This window comes from Candoia aspera, chromosome 2, assembly GCF_035149785.1.
Source record: "Candoia aspera isolate rCanAsp1 chromosome 2, rCanAsp1.hap2, whole genome shotgun sequence".
Taxonomy (NCBI): domain Eukaryota; kingdom Metazoa; phylum Chordata; class Lepidosauria; order Squamata; family Boidae; genus Candoia; species Candoia aspera.
The window spans coordinates 145,178,161-145,195,427 of NC_086154.1; the positions used below are offsets into that span (position 1 = coordinate 145,178,161).

Below are 17,267 nucleotides of genomic sequence, written 5' to 3' on the forward strand. Positions count from 1 at the left end.
CAGAAGGAGGCACCAGCGTGTTCAAGGGAACCCTGTCAAGTCTAGATGTTTGATTTCTACTTCAAGTTTTTGCTGACAAGCTCTAGACAATTATGGCAGCCAAAAAGGAGAAAAGCCCTATGAAGATTATGCTCAGTCCAAATGAATGACATGAAATCCACAAGATATCCACAGGATTTGGGGAGAATTGAAGCAGAGTATCCTAAACCATGGCATTAGATGAACTAGAGCACTCCCCACTATTTTTTATTGCACATTAAATGTACAACACATACATACCTACTCATCTGAAACTGCTTCCTGCCCTCCATGAAATTCCTGTTCCAGGGTGGAAAGGGAATATACCAGAATGTGGGATTCCAGAGAACATTTTTTTTTTTTTTTTAAGGGTGCCTGAGTTTCTAGGCAACAATTCCAGTTGGAAATCAATAATACTTATCCTGTACCAACATTTGCCTGTCTAGGTGGGTGTTGATTTTCACATCTACCAGTAAAAAAATTATTTCTGAATAGCAATCAGAATATTAAAGAGAGCGCACAAGACAAAGCAGCTAAAGAATACTGTTAAGATTTTTGCACACTTGCTACTATTCACAGAATGTTCAAAGTAGCATGGAGAAAAATACACTCAAACACACACAAAAAAATGCTATTTCTGCTGTCTGTTGTTCTCTTCCTTTTTTTCCACCATCATCCAGGGGTGGAGAAATGAGCTTCTTGCTCTTTTCAGTAACTTAATGGCCAAGCCAATTTTTAAGTTGCTAATAGCTATGGCCTACCTAGATTATTTCCAATGTCAGTTTTAGAAAGTCAGATGAAGAATGAGACAGTCCTGGGAGATGCCTGTTAGCGAAACAAAACTGCAACTTTCTTTCATCCTATGGAGGTGGCAGTACAGATGATTTTGTCTGGAGAAGCCTGAGAAGTTTCCGGGCTGGTGATTTCTCTAATTTCAGGAAAGTCCTTGATGCTGAAATAGAAAGAAGATTGTATTAATTCCAGACACTTATTCTATTAACTGTAAGTTGGAGAATAGCATAATCATCACCTGTGGAAACCTACTAGGACACTAAAAGACTTACCATAGATCTGCTAAGCTTTATGGTCATGTGATCATTTGAGAAATTGGAAGTGCAGTATTATTCCAGATGTTAAGGAATGGTTGTTGGAAATGTAATCTATTTGTTTTCGAAAAGGCAGTATTTTCTACTAATCAAAGGATGTAGCAATATTTATTACTATGGGAGAGATTTTCTGATATTTTACAATAATATTATGTACTAATGTTATAGTAGTGAATTTATTAGTAAATCAGTGAAAAAATAAAGTAAAAAATATAAGGTAATTTTTTTTTTCTTCTTGGTTTGTATTCTTTGTTAAGGGTTGTCTATTTTTTTTCTTTTGTTTTGGTTTCTATTTTTTTAAGTTTAAAGATTGTTTTAATTGTTAAGAATGTTAAATTAAAAACTATACTAAAGCTCCACACTTGTAGAAGGATAACTGCCATTTTTTGCAGCCCAAGTTAAGTGTGGATTCAGATAACAAACTATAGTTAAAACTACAAACAAGTTTCAAATTGTTTTGTTTTCTGAGATGGATTTGGACAGCAAACTAAGCAATACCTTGCTTTAGTGTTGCATGAATTGCCAAACAGTCTCTATAAAGTGAGACACAGACTTCCCCACCACAACTCCTGGTGATATTTTTGATGCAAAATCAGCCCAAAATATATTTAACCTTTTTCATACAATCTGTTTTCTATTCCAGTGGAAGCATTGAGGCTGCACTGTATAACTGAATCTGTTAAAGTAACATATCTTTCCAAGGTTATATTTTTATAATCTGAATCTGTTAATGTAATGTATCTTTCCAATGTGCAATGCAGCAGAATTTCTCTTAATGCAGAGTAAAATCAGTATGACTTCTGAATTACATTAATATCAGCAATATTTTTTTATTTTCTATCCCACCTTTATTATTATTTTTTTTGTAATAACTCAAGGCGGCAAACATACCTATTACTCCTTCCTCCTCCTATTTTCCCCACAACAACCACCCTGTGAGGTGAGTTAGGCTGAGAGAGAGTGACTGGCCCAGTGTCACACGGCTGGCTTTCATGCCTAAGGTGGGACTAGAACTCTCGGTCTCCTGGTTTCTAGCCCATTGCCTTAACCACTAGACCAATATTCAGTGGCATGGGCTGGTAAGTAGGTTGGATCCAGAGTAATCTTGCCACAAAGCAAAAAGCTATTTCTGTTTACAGAAACAATAAAGATCTAACAGAGAAAAAGGGGATTTTCCTAATGCCCACACCACTATTACAGTGTCCCATACAGTATGGCTCTGTAAAGTTCCCCAATTATCCAGAACAACTTTTCAGGGTAAAGCAATAAATGTTCATGTGTTTCCAGTTTCCATTCTGTGGGAAATGAGGAACCCATAAGTCATGACAAAAAAACAGAACATTAATAAAGTTAATACAATTACACCCTATGAGTTTAATATTTTCTGTACTATTACAATAAAAAAAATTAAATTCTAATGCTTGGTGGTGGAGAGTTGGTAACATTTAGAAATCTAAAACCTCAAAACAATAGAGCTGGAAATCAGGTTGAAATAAATCAGTAGGAGTGGAGAACAACAAAAACTCATTTGCAACCTTTGGCTTACCTGAAATTAGACTTCAGATAGACAGAACGTCTATACAACAGATCAATCCCTTTCGTAACTTTTGTATGCATGGAACTGTTCTTTTTTATTTTGGGGGGGTCTGTGCATTGGGTAATATGTACCAGGCAGAGTCACTAGGAGTCAGGTGGTGTACAAATTTAAAAAATGCACAAATAAGGCTTTGATATGAATGAGGAAAAGAGAACACTAGGGATTTGTTTCAGTTATACAAAAATAGTAGCCACTCCATGACTTACCAAGTTGTGCTGATAGCTTCTGGAGATATAATGTAGTATCTTCCACATAGGTCTGACAAACTTTCACCATCTGACTGATTTCATCAAGCTGAAAACAAACATCGTTTAAAAGGTGACAATCCAACAGAGGTGGTCTATTCTGATCCCTTTAAATGACCAGTCCCCTCTCCTGTTCTAAAATAAATATTGCTGAGGTGCATCATTCAGAACTCCCAGATCCAATCAAACAACGGAAAACGTTTAAAAAGTTCCCTCTTCTCTAAGCAACAAGCCTACTACTCTTGGTAGCCTCCTTCCAGAATTTCATTTTAAGCCCTGCAAGGTCTGATGCAAAGATTCACCCATTTTGTGTTGGTAGCTCACTATTGTTTATAGTCATCCAACGCCTTCACCCCAATCCTCCAACAGTGACTGACCTCTTATAACATAAATTTATAATGAATTATCCTCTTACTGCTTGCCATGCTTTATACTGAGGTTCTGAATGGCCCATTCCTTTCTTCCCAAACTAGCATTAAAGGAAATATGAGGAAATAGGACTTATTCTCAGTTTTCTGTAGCCAACACAGGAAGGTCATGTAAAAAGGAACTCATTTAAATTGATATTCTTAGATAGTTGAAGTATTCAGTAAACAAAGATATCTGTGAAATGTACAGAATAAAAATGTCAGAATCCAGTGTCAAATGATTGATGAATCATTTGACCATGTTCATCTGCCATGATGAGTCAACATGTGTCAAGAACCAGTGGGGAGGGGGAAACATTGAGGAGTGTGAAAGTATACTGTTTGGGCTAATTGGGAAAGTCAAGGTCGTACCATCTGAAGACATCTGTGCTTGGCATGCCTGGCCATTGGTACTGGGCCGGAAGAGTAGAAAGTGGGGAGTGGGGGGATTGCTTGCTTTTAGTTAGGTAGTTTAGGCAGGAATCTTCAATCGCAGCTTTTTCCCTTGATCTGTACACATTCTCAATAAATCTGAAATCTGCATATTTTACCTGTGCATGAGTCGGACTATTATTGGGATCAAAAGTGTCAGATTCTTACAAAAAAACCGTAACAAGGAAACAGCACAATAGAAAACCAAGGCAGAACTACTGAATGAGAGAAGTAGTAAAAAAAAAAGTTAAAAGCATAGAGCAGTTCTTTTAAAAATTGAGAAAATAATAAGGGTTTCACTAGTTTTTAGATCTTTGGTTGTCCTTTTTGTGATCATGTCTACCCATTTATGATCTCAGTTCTACAAAGCTCAAAATACAACCTCTAATGCAGAAGCTTGCACAAAATTTCTAGAATCCAGCTTTCATTTCTTATGAGAACCCTCAGTATAAAGGAACAGAAAAATATACCTGTTTTTCCCTTTAATTGGCATTCTAGATTCTTCCTCTTCGCTTATTCTGTAAGCAAATAACGCAAGTCTAAACTAGCTATTCTTGTACATCTTTCTCTTTGCGTTGGGGTTTTTATTCTTGAAACAATGATGTTGGATTTACTCTGTAATTAGAGCCCTGCACTGCCTCTCCCAGTTAGCCCTGATAGAACTTCTAATTCTAGTATATTATTTGCTTTGAGATTCTTTCAAATTGAGAAATTCCTAATCATTAAATTAGTCCATGTGCCATGTTATCACTTGGGATGGATTTACCCACATCCTCAAGCTCTGCTCCTCAGGCTGGGGAAAAATGCTGCCTCCTTCCCTGACTATCTACAATCCCACTGCCTTTCTGCCCCAACAATCCATGCTCAGTTGATCATTTTACTTCTCCTTCAAAGCCTTCAGTTTCTAAGTTTTTCCAAAGCACATAGAATGGCAAGCCATCCATAATGGATACTTTCTGGACACTAATTTGATCCATCAGTTTCTTTGGCAGAATCTATTGCTGGTCATCCTGGCTTCCTAATGCCTCCAACTTGGCATTACCACTTGCCTACTGTTTTGGGGGAGATAGAGAAGAGCAAAACTATATATGTTGTACAAATGCTGCTTGTGAACTGCTGTAAGTTCTCAGAAGAAAGAATCTGCCTGCTCTCAGTGCAAGGCTCTTCTATCACTTAATGGTTCCACCATAGTTTTGGCATTCCTTACTGTCTTTTTAAAATTAATGTTATAACTGCCATCACTCACCACTCTCTCTAGGCCATAAAAGACTTCTCCTTGACAATCCAGTATTTTCTGATAGTCTGGCTTGGCTTGAAGTACCTGGGCTTGGGATGTCCCAAGGTAGCTGTAAGATTCCTCTGGTGCTTGTTTCAGCTTGCATGACTGTAACTGCCTTAAAAGATAAAAAGGCAGATCACAATAACCAGTACTTTTGGCCAGTAAATTCACTATTACAAGGTATGTGCCTGTCAGACTGTGGTCCAACCCTTATTCATTCTTCTGGGTTCCCTGCCCACCCTCCATTTTTTCTAAGCTAGACGCCAACCATCAGTTCGCAAGCAATATCTGACTGGGTAACAGTCTTTTCTTCACCTGTTTTTTGAGGGGAGAAGGGAATCCTTCTCTACAGGATAAAACACAAAATCCTTTTACTGGTCTTACTATCAGGTTTGTTGTATGTTGGCAAACTTGTGGTAGCTCTTAAAGACATCATCCTTCAGTGAACAGTTACAGTAAGATTAATAAAAAAGAAGAAAGAACTCTGAGCAAGCATTAACTGGATTATACATCTGTCCTGAACAGTTAAAACCCATTTCCCACCCTCAAAATTGGATCTGCTTTCCTTATCTTCAACAGCCCCCAACCTCCTCTCTTCCACTCCCAGAAGCTTCCATCTTCCCTTCCTGGTGAAAAGAATGAAAGTTAACCCTTTCTTGGCAGCCAGCCACTAAGAGCAACATCAACTATTACTTCCATTTCAGTTCAACCACTCTAAAGAATACAGGAGCATCAACAAATTTGGCCAGCTCATTCTACTGCCCCCTCACTCAAGTTGCTACGTCTGGATTATTTGAAAATATTAAAAAGCATCAATTTCAATATTTGGGGCTTAACTACTAACGGCACTTAAAATGTGCAGACCCTGTCCATACTCATTTCTTTTCTGTGCTTTTCCATTAAATTTCATTATATAAATTTTTACAGTCTTTGGCTTTGTAACCCTACTTTCAGAATAATTTAAGGATAAAGAAAGACAGCCAGTATCCTAACCTGGATATTTCCTCCATTTTTTTCTGGTAGGACAGGAGTAGCTCATCCCAAGCTTGATTCTCTGCTGAAAACCTGTTAAAAATACAGATTATAATTTGCTTCAGCACCAGAGACATTAGTGCTGCTTTGCTGTCATTAACTTGAAGCAGCCTTAAAAAAGAGGCCACTTGAGAATTGTATATGACACTACGTGGTCCATCAATACTGTACACTGTTTGTCTTCCAGATTCTCCTGGGATACTCATAAATCAGTCCCATTCAGCTAAGACTCCCTGCTATAATTAACTAAATTTCCATGTAATGGAAACAGATATAAGCAATCCTACACATGGCTTTAAGCAAGTTGGGGAGTCAGATTTATGCAAGCACTTGGATGACATATTATGGCAAGGCTCATGGAGGTCTGGGGAATTATTACCTGCTTCAATACAGGAAGTATATCTTAAGATCTTACATTGACATTTAACCCTATAACAATCTCACATATAACACATATCTTCTCTGTGAGGTGCTGGAGGGTTATTATAATCAAAATGGAATCTTCTTCCAACTTTAAAGGTTCAACCAGTTTTATAGTTTCTTAATGAACATAGCTAGGGATTCGTGATAAATAGCTTATAAACTGAATAACCTCTTCTTTCTCCCAGTCTCATTCTGCTTTAACAGAGAGATAAAAGACTTTGACCAATGGATTTTTTAAAGTAAATTTTAGTAAGTTAATAAATAAATACTAACAGAAAAGCATTCTTTAAAGCCTCTTTCCCTTGCAGGAACAGAAATTGACATCAGAGTACAAAAAGACTCTATGAATCTATGGGCTAAATTTATAAATAGAAAATGCTTATAAAGCACAAAGTTCCTTAAAAGCTTTTATTAGTCCATGCTAAACAAGTACTGCAACATTATAAAACACACCACAGATCAGATTTAGGGGGAAAAAAGCAACACAGAAAACAATGGGCTAACATCACTTGTTGCTCTAAACAGAAAAAAAAAGACCAAACAATGGCATTCCAGAGAAAAAGGTGCAGTGTAGAAATTGCTGTGAATTTTTGGTTCTAATTACTCAAATACATTTTTTTTCCATAAAAGCCTGAATAACCTTTATGATTAGCTGGATCCAAAAACCAACATCCTCTGAGTTGTCTGCTTTCTATTGACATGTAGAGGACCCTTTTCTTTTTCTGGTGGAGTTAAAATGCTCTATTTCGGGAATGCTCCACTAAATTACTGCAATGCATTCTATGCTGGACTACCCCTGGACACAGCTCACAAACCTCAGTTGATTCAAAATATTGTGGCAGGGGTATAACCGCAAGGGGGCAACAGGAACACAATATTCAAGTTCTTTATGGTCTAAATTGGCTTCCAGGTTATTCCCAGTCCCAATTCAAAATGGTTACTTTAATTACAAAGCCATTTACATCTTAAAATCTGAGAAACACCTCTTCACATTTGTCTCTACTTGTCTCCTACTCATAATGACATGTCTAGAAGGCTTGCTCAGGATACCCCCTCTAACCCAACTGCATCTTTATTGTATTTTTTACACCAGACAAATATTGTTATTCTCCCAGAACTTTTAATCCTACAGTGATTTTTAATTCTTTTATAACTGCTTGTATTCTCTATTAGTATTTTAAGGTTTATTTTGCAGATACTATTTTGCATTGTATTTTTATAAAACATCTTTGTTTTTATTAATTGCTTTAACCTACTGTTTTTAACTGCAAATATAAATTTAATTGTAAATTGTTTTGGGATTCCATTTGATGGGAAGCATTATATAAATGTTCTAAATAAATACACATTTTTATTCTCTCTCGTGTGGGCATACTACTACTGATATCCTATGAATAAGAAGAGTCCATGGGTGTTTGAACTTGTTCCTGGAGCAAATTGCATGCTGTCACTCGACTTATAGCCTTTAATCATGCATCAACATTATATTATGCTAATGAGAAAAAGGTTCATTCTCATTTGCATGGTTATTAGTTCAGATACAATGCTGAACTATGTTTAACCAGAATAAAGGAAGAATTTGAACCAGATGGGAAAGGAGAGAATATCAAGCCTACAATCAGATGACTAGTTCTTAATACAGCACTATTTTAACCAACCTTCCCTTTAGGACAAACAGCACTAAAGCAATACTTCGTGACAAAATGAAAACATTAGCCTTTAGAACAAAGATACATCCACACTTTACCACTCTACTGTCTAGCCGTAGGCAATCTTTTCCTGGCTAGGAGCAATAATTTGTTCTTTGACCTCCAAGGGTTACAAAAGTATGATGGTGAAGCAGCAATATAATTAGAGGACACCGAATCTCTTTTTTGTGGAGTTCGGAATTTTAAAGAAAGTAAAATAGCTAAAGGGTTTCAGGGACTGTTTTCAGCCTACAAATTATGAATTGCCCACACTTTCTGTAGTAAAATATTACACTTAAAAACTTTCCCTAGATACTGTACTTCCATCAAATTTATTCTCCATTGCAAATCGTCAAGAGGTTGAGTTGATCATTGTAGCACCCACATTATTACATTTGGGTTTTGATTCTATCTTACCTCGCAATAGTGTCCTTTAAAGCAGCCACTGATGCACTGAATGCAGGATCTGACAAACCCCTAAAATAGATACAGAGAGTTAAGAGACTATTAATCCATTGTTGTTGTTTATTCATTCAGTCGCTTCCGACTCTTCGTGACTTCATGGACCAGCCCACGCCAGAGCTTCCTGTCAGTTGTCACCACCCCCAGCTCCACCAAGGTCAAATCCGTCACCTCTAGAAAGTCATCTATCCATCTTGCCCTTGGTTGGCCCTTCTTCCTTTTGCCCTCCACTCTCCCTAGCATCAGCATCTTCTCCAGGGTGTCCTGTCTTCTCATTATGTGGCCAAAGTATTTCAGTTTTGCCTTTAATATCATTCCCTCAAGTGAGCAGTCTGGCTTTATTTCCTGGAGGATGGACTGATTTGGTCTTCTTGCAGTCCAAGGCACTCTCAAATTTTCCTCCAACACCACAGTTCAAAAGCATCTATCTTCCTTCGCTCAGCCTTCCCTATAGTCCAGCTCTCACAGCCATATGTTACTACAGGGAACACCATTGCTTTAACTATGCGGACCTTTGTTGTCAGTGTGATGTCTCTGCTCTTAGCTATTTTATTGAGATTTGTCATTGCTCTCCTCCCAAGAATTAAACGTCTTCTGATTTCTTGGCTGCAGTCAGTGTCTGCGGTAATCTTTGCTCCTAGAAATACAAAGTCTTTCACTGCTTCTACATTTTCTCCCTCTATTTGCCAGTTATCGATCAAGCTGGTTGCCATAATCTTGGTTTTTTTGAGGTTTAGCTGCAAGCCAGCTTTTGCACTTTCTTCTTTCACCTTCATCATAAGGCTCCTCAGTTCCTCTTCGCTTTCAGCTATCAAAGTGGTAGCATCTGCATATCTGAGATTAATGTTTCTTCCAGCAATTTTAACTCCAGCCTTGGATTCCTCAAGCCCAGCACGTCGCATGATGTGTTCTGCGTACAAGTTGAATAGGTAGGGCGAGAGTATACAACCCCGCTGTACTCCTTTCCCAATCTTAAACCAGTCCGTTGTTCCGTGGTCTGTTCTTACTCTTGCTGCTTGGTCGTTATACAGATTCTTCAGGAGGCATACAAGATGACTTGGTATCCCCATACCACTAAGAACTTGCCACAATTTGTTATGGTCCACACAGTCAAAGGCTTTAGAATAGTCAATAAAACAGAAATAGATGTTTTTCTGAAACTCCCTGGCTTTTTCCATTATCCAGCGGATATTGGCAATTTGGTCCCTAGTTCCTCTGCCTTTTCTAAACCCAGCTTGTACATCTGGCAATTCACGCTCCATGAATTGCTGAAGTCTACCTTGCAGGATCTTGAGCATTACCTTACTGGCATGTGAAATGAGTGCCACTGTTCGATAGTTTGAGCATGCTTTAGTGTTTCCCTTTTTTGGTATGGGGATATAAGTTGATTTTTTCCAATCTGATGGCCATTCTTGTGTTTTCCAAATTTGCCGGTATATGGCACGCATCACCTTGACAGCATCATCCTGCTGATCATGACCTCTCTGTCATGACCTTCCTGTCTTGGATGGCCCTTCATGGTTTAGCTCAAGCTCCAGCACCATGACAAGGTAACGATCCTTTGCTGGAGCTATTAATTTGTAAGAAATCAAAAATTAATTTCTAATTTATCTTGCTGTGTTCTTTCTATAATGAAAAGGCTTTCTATCATCTAGAAAGCAGATCCATATTTTTGGTGTTTGTGTGGGAGTGCTACTGCTCCTAGACATTACATCACAGTCTTAGCTAAGTATCCTGAGAGTGCTCAACTCATTGGTGTTCCTCTGTGTTGGTATATTTGTCCATTGAACTGAAAGTAGGTGGTGAGGTAAAGGTTGATGAATTTTATGATTCTGGGTGTTTCAGTGTACTCTGTTAGGTTGGGTGTGTGTAGTAATGCTGCAATGGATTCTTTTGGTAGTTCTGGATCTATGGACATGAAGAGTGGTGTGACATCAAATGAAGCCATAATTTTGTCCTCTTCTATTCTTAGGTCCTTGATATTCTAGAGGCATTCTAGTGGTGAATTGATAGAGTATTTCCTCCCATCTATGAGATGTCCGAGTTTTCTGGTGAGCTCTTTGGCTGCATTGTATGTTGGGGTCCCCAGTAGTGATACAATTGAACAAAGTGATAGGTTGGGCTTGTGTATTTTGGGATATCCATAGACACATAGGAGGGCAACTGTTCTTATTTCATGATTTGTTCTTTCTTGCTTAGAATGTTGAGGGTTTTCTTGATTTGGTTGTCCAGTTTCCATTTTGGGTTATTTATGGGATTGTAGGATTCTTCAGTAGTTCTTTGGCTTTTCATATGTATTGTGTTCTGTCCATGATAATAGTGGTTTGGCTTTTGTCTGCTGGGAGGATAGTGTTTTTTCTGGAGGCAGCATTACCTCATTTACATATCATTTACAATATACAATAAAAAGCCTAGGAAGGAAGCAAATAGCCTAGAATACATCCCCTCCAGCAGTGAACACCCAGATAAGCAGGAAACAGCACATGAACAACCAGGGAGGAAACAATATCCTGGTTAAGAAACCATCAAGGAGGAAGCCACACCCCCACCAAGACTGGTAGGGCAAGCAGTCAGCAAACCCCAGTCTCCCTTGCACTGATGTTGTTACATAGCCTGGTAATGAAACTTCTGCCAGAAAATAACCAAGCTCAGAGACCACCAAGAAGTAGGGCACAATTTAGTCCTGATTCTTAATAACAATGTGTCAGGTACATGACTATAAGAACATGTTTTAAATGGAACATATATCACAAAGGATTAATCATTATACCATTTTGGGTCATCAAAGCATTTCTGCAGAGTTCCATCTAGCATCAGTTTCTTTGTGTGGAGCCTCAGCTCTTCTGAAAGTGAGCTCACTGGAAAAGATAATGAGAAACCGCAATGAATAGGGTGAAATGCTATGTGAGAGACCAGCTTATTTAGATGGGAAAAAACAAGTTTTCTGTGTCCCAGTAAGGTTGAAGGGCAAGTTTTTCTGAAGCTGTATTTGTCTACCAGTACTGATTTTTCCTTGTAATACATAAGGAGAAGGAAACATTGGGCATATTCCTAAATGCAATTTCAATCCACATAGTGGGATACTAAAGCTAGTGTGTAACGTAGTAGAAGAATCAGTGTTAGCCTGGACAATAGTTTTGTATGCCTGATCAGTGTCCTGCTTTAATTGGACAGAGCACTAGTACACATTTCAGAATTTTTGCTGGTTGCGAATACATGCATGATAGGTATCTGAAGTTTTTTTCAACAGCTATGTTCAGTGAAGACCAAAACCCAAGTTAAGACATTTAAGAATGAAATATGGCAGATTTCCTTCAGAACAATCTATTTGAAGTAATTGACAAGTTTTTAGGCTGCTGAGCACCAGCTTCACAAAATACTTAAGCTCAAACAGGCTTGACCAAATCAACTCCCAGGTACTCTGCAGATGAGACACAGCTCTTACACTCTTGAGGTAAATCAAGGATAAAACTTACCATTCTGCTGAAAAGTTTCAGAATTAAAGCCCTCCACGTGTCTTAGAGACTGTTCAAGCTTTTGGGCAGAGTACTAACAGGAAAGAGAAGATTTAAGTTTGGATGCATTTGCTCTTTAAAATGTTAACAGAATTCACATTATAATTAACTTTTCATCAATGCTGCTGGAGATAACTTTTAACCATACAGGTACTGCAACCAAAACCCCAATCAAACTCCAGTAACCAGAAGTGCATTTACTGTACAAATCAATCAGCTCTCAAGTAACTAGATTAATAAGGTTAGCATTTTCTAAAATAAGAACTTCAGTGCTAGTTAGGACTGACTCTGAAAACAGTCACTAGTTTAGATAGTGGCTTGTGCATACACACAGTATGTAGCCTGAAAGCCTCCCCACTGCTGCATCTGTATGCTACCATCACCATTGTATCCATATATCCATACATTTATGTTTTTATGAAGAATTCTATTTTTATTGTATTTTAATCTGTAGTCATTTTAGTTTTATTGTAAACCGCCCAGAGCTGCTCTTTGAGTGAGATAGGCAGAAATGAAATTTGAAATATAAATAAATAAATACTCCACAGACAAAGAACAGCCCTGTGTAATCACTACTTCTCCACAGGGGTAACCCCATTAAGATTTAACTTGAACTTTACCTGGAAACTGGAAAGAAGAAGCGCTGCCATTCTGTCAGCCTCTGGCAAATCCAGGCTGATTGCCTTACTCAGGTCTGAAAGTTCAGCACAATGTCATTTAAAGTACAGTGAATTAGCCAATTTTATTCCACATTTTAATGTCTTTCTCCAGTATTGTACGGTATGTTAATTAGTTGTTTGATTGCTGTGCTTTAATAGCTGCCATTTTTTGCTATTGTTTCAGTTTGGGAAATACCTTGTTTTTCAAATAATCATATTGCTATAAATATTTCAGTGACTCCACAGCCTAATATTTGTGGACAACTTAGGTTTCTACAACCCACAAGCATGCCCTGAAGCAAGCCTTACTGAACACAGCAGTACTTATTTCTGAACAGACAAGCATTATTACAAGGACAGAGCATCCTCTAACCCGGTGCTGGATGGGGGTTGATGTCCAACACATTTAGAGAACACCAGGTTGGGAAATAATGGATTAATAACTAGAGTGCCTAATGCTCAAAATAATTTCACAACTTTTACTCCTTCTTTAACTTTGAGTTTGTAAAGAGCATTTTTTGAAAATCATAGTGCAACTATTTGAAGGGCAGGCAAACCTGTTTTACACCAGGAATGGGCAATCAATGGCCGGTATATAGCACCAGAACATTCCCTCTGCAACTCCTAGAGCCACTCAAAATGGGCAAAACTAAAATTTTGGGAGTCTAAGGAGTGCATAGCCTTAAGGCATCTATTCTGCTCATTAGCTGTGCTTGAAAAACCCAAACCTATAATACACAAAAAATGGAACTAAAACTTTCACTTCTTCAAATCTAATGTCAAGGATTGTTCCTTCTGGGAAGGCAAAGTCCCTTTAAAAAATGCCAACCCCAGTATTATACAGCAACCAGCTGGACAGTTCAGCTGGAAGGAAATTTTAGGGTGCCATCTATTTAGGGGTAGTTCACATAGCTTCTTCAAGAACTCAACTCATCTTGCCTTCCTCCTACCAAGTTCATCCTTAATCACCAAGTTGCATTGAGGAGACATACCCAAAATATCCACGTGAAGAGGCGGCAGTGACTTCCGGCGATTAACACCCAGTTTCAGACTGTAGCGACTCAAGGAGCGACGTGCAACTTTTGGGCTAGGGAGCTGCCCAAAGGATACATTAAATGAAGTTGAAGCATGGCCTGTTTCAGGACCAATACCCTGCAGGGATGCTTCTTCAAGGCCGTGGGAACACCCATTCTTCGGACTAGGTTCTGGACAGCATTTTTGTTTGCTAGTCTCTGCCAACATCGCTGAATGGCTGGCTGTCATTTCAAGTGGGATCCCACCGCTACAACTAGCAATATTATCTGTTTTGACAAAGCATTTGGCAGCCATTGTCTCTTGGCTATACGCACTTTCTACAAACAAGGAAAGTGGAGAAAATATACTTCATGTCAAAACAGAAAAAGGCAAAGTAAAATGTCAAGATATTCAGCATGCAACTGAATTTTTGAACCATATGAATTTAAAATGTGTGCAAACAGGTTGTAAACAGAGGGGAAAGCATCTGACACAGGAATGCTCTGCCAGTACACTTTATTTTACATTTAGAATTCTGGATCCCCTTTTCACCTAAGAATTATTCAAAGCAATTTATAACACAAATAAGAGATACATAAGCTACAAAAAAAGTAACAAGGAGGTAGGAAAAGAAGGGCTGTACAGCCTCCTTAACCTGGTGATTTAGAAGGGTCCACTACCAGGGAGCCAAACCAAAATAACCTGAGATTGCCAGATTCATAGATTAGCTTCTAAACTAGCCCATCACAATCAGACCAACAGTTACTATAGCACTTTTACACACATACTAATATTGGCTTAAAAAGAAATGATAGGGTTAGTTGGTCTACAAACCAATTGTATGGTTTTTCCCCCACAAATTTTTTTCTGTAGTAACAGAGATATATTTCTGCAGTGAATTTCACTATAGGCCACCAAGGCAACTTTCACAAGGAAGTATAGTACTAAGGGAGGTCAGTTAAAATCATGAATAGCCCATGATAAGCTATGGTTTATTTTACATGGCTTATTGAATAAACCACACTGGCTGGGTTCACACACTGTACCAAGCCATAAACCAGGGTTATAGTTTACAAATTTACAAATCACAATGACACATAGTTTGACCAAGCAGTAGAAGACAACCAAACAAAAAATGTTATTTGTGTTAATTCTTTTACCCAATATCTCAGCATTTTTTTCATATTCAAAGGCAGACTGCATGTCTTGAGAACCGGTCTGAAACCAAAAATATATATTTCTCATAAAACATTATGGATATTAGATCATTTTCTTTTCTGCAAGCAATAAATCAGACAATAAAACATTAACTTGGTGTTTCTGCTGTGACAGAAAAGCACAGTAATTTTCTTTATTGCTCCAAGAACATTTTTTCTTATTCAAAGGATTCAGCATGCTTAAAGATCCATGTGCTTTTTCCCCAACTTTGCACAGTACAATTGCTTCCCAAATTATTTAATCTGATTCCATAAATATTTATATGACCTACAATGGTCAGTATGATTCTCACATGACTTACAGCTTCAGATTGATCAGTAGATAAAAAGACATACAAATGGGAAACAAATATAAAATAAAGCAAAAAAGATCTATGCTTAACAAGAAATGCATAACACACTCTTCTACATTTGATCTTTAAATAGCTCAATAACTTCATTTAGATACCACCACCCCATACTCCTTTTCCTCCTTAGGTAATGCCAACTACAGATAAATAAATGGAATGCATAGTTGGACCTATCAGATGCTAAATTTGCCTATTTTTAAAATTTCAATCCCTGAACTGTAAAGAACAAGGAACTGCCTTTGTTAAGTACAAAGACGGTGTTCTATTTTATAGATGATTGACACATCTTGGACTTCCACTACAAGTTGAATTACTGACTACTATATAATAGCAGAAAAATGTAGGAATCCCAAGTATGGATTAATTTAAATCAATACTAAAGTTTCTTACCAGAGCATTAAAAGGTCTATATGTTTTAAAGCTTTTAGTTAACATTTTCATTTACCTGTTGAGCCCAGTCCTTTGGAAGAGTACCTTCTGTGCTGAAAAGTTTAACAACAAAGAATTCTCATTAAGCCTGGTTTCATAACCTTTAGAAACAAAGTTAATCTAAATAACTACAGTCAAACACTGCTTTTTAGGAATTGCCCCGATATTGGTTCACTATCCAATCATTACACGTCCAGGGATCATCATTTTCCCCAGCAACTGCAATACAGTAAATGGAACTACAGTTAGAAAACCCAGACGCAGCAGCGTCAAAAACCCACTCCAGTCAAAAGTATCTCAGTGAGTATTGCAGATAAAGAAGTACTGCCTACTTTTGCACATCGACTACCTCTTCCTTCTCTCCCACCCTCTGCTTTACCGAAGACGTAAACAAAGCGGTGTAGCAGTGAGTCTGTGATATGATCCCTTAGACTTACAAGCCCCACCGCTTGAATGCTCTAGTGTCCGATCAGCTTCACATGGATCGATATGTGTAGCCTGACTTGTCCAAAAGGGGAAGGGGATCCGTCCACACGCTCCTTTGAGGCGCTATGACGTCACTGCCTGACAACACAAACCGTCATTCGACGGGAGTTGAACCGTTAAGAAGCAACCGTTTTTCCCAGGCTTTAGAAGCGCCTGGGAGAGCCCGAAGAAAAAGACGTGGGAATGAAACACAGAAGGCAAAAGGCCATCTCCCGCTTACCAGCCCGAACGAAACCCCCTTTCTTCCATCTCCACGACTCCTATCGCCTTCGCCTCGATAAAATCAAATCAGCCCGCCACCGCACATGCGCATTTACAAACTGGCCATTCTCCACCAATAGCTTTTTGGACAGGCGGGCTTTTGTTTTCCCAAGGCTGCTTGGGCGCATGCGTATTCCTTCTCAGCGGCAGTGTCCCGCTTGCGGGCGTTAAAGCCAGAAGTGTTTGGGGAGAGGGTGTAATTTATTTTCCTACAAGGGACGAAGCCGCCTCTTACCAATTTGAGTTTTTTAGAGTTTTACGGGCGTGTTTGTATCCCCTGCAGGAGCAGAATGTAGAGCGGAGACATACAGACAGCTTTGGGGACTTCTAAATACAATACCCATTATCCGGGGCCGATATAATCCAACGCGTTTGGAGGACTCTGGTTGGACAACCCACCTCTCGACATCCCTATGCTTATTTCATCCCATTGTTTGTTTTGCAGCGTTTGCAGAATGACTTAAGAAAAATGTTTATATTTAGGAATAATAGAACTACAATTACAAAAATATCTTCTCTCCTCCCACTCACCCACCCACCCACCGACCGCCGATATAGAGCAAATAAACCGGTTCAGAAAAATGAAGAAACCCAGGATTTCTGCACTGTTGTATAGCGTATGTTCTTCATCGCTCACCCTGAAACAA

General features: G+C 38.5%; 1 protein-coding gene across 1 annotated transcript; it reads right to left on the reverse strand.

Annotated features, from left to right (window-relative positions):
* Nucleotides 1-377: 377 nt before the first annotated feature.
* On the reverse strand, nt 378-16,608 carry DSN1 (DSN1 component of MIS12 kinetochore complex). The gene is made up of 12 exons (XM_063293995.1): nt 16,580-16,608; nt 15,890-15,926; nt 15,038-15,095; nt 13,856-14,215; nt 12,825-12,898; nt 12,166-12,238; nt 11,460-11,547; nt 8,645-8,704; nt 6,078-6,149; nt 5,052-5,199; nt 2,928-3,015; nt 378-970 (listed from the first exon to the last, which is right to left on the reverse strand). The coding sequence occupies exons 1-12, from the start codon at nt 16,606-16,608 to the stop codon at nt 879-881; spliced, it is 1,179 nt and encodes a 392-aa protein (XP_063150065.1). The 3' UTR covers nt 378-878.
* Nucleotides 16,609-17,267: the final 659 nt, after the last annotated feature.

Coding starts and splice junctions, on each gene's coding strand:
- DSN1 (XM_063293995.1), bottom strand. CDS start 16,608: ATGGAAGAAAGGGGGTTTCGTTCGGGCTG. Junction 15,096..15,889: donor CAAAGGACTGGGCTCAACAG/GTAAATGAAAAT, acceptor TTTTGGTTTCAG/ACCGGTTCTCAAGACATGCA. Junction 11,548..12,165: donor TGAAACTTTTCAGCAGAATG/GTAAGTTTTATC, acceptor TATCTTTTCCAG/TGAGCTCACTTTCAGAAGAG.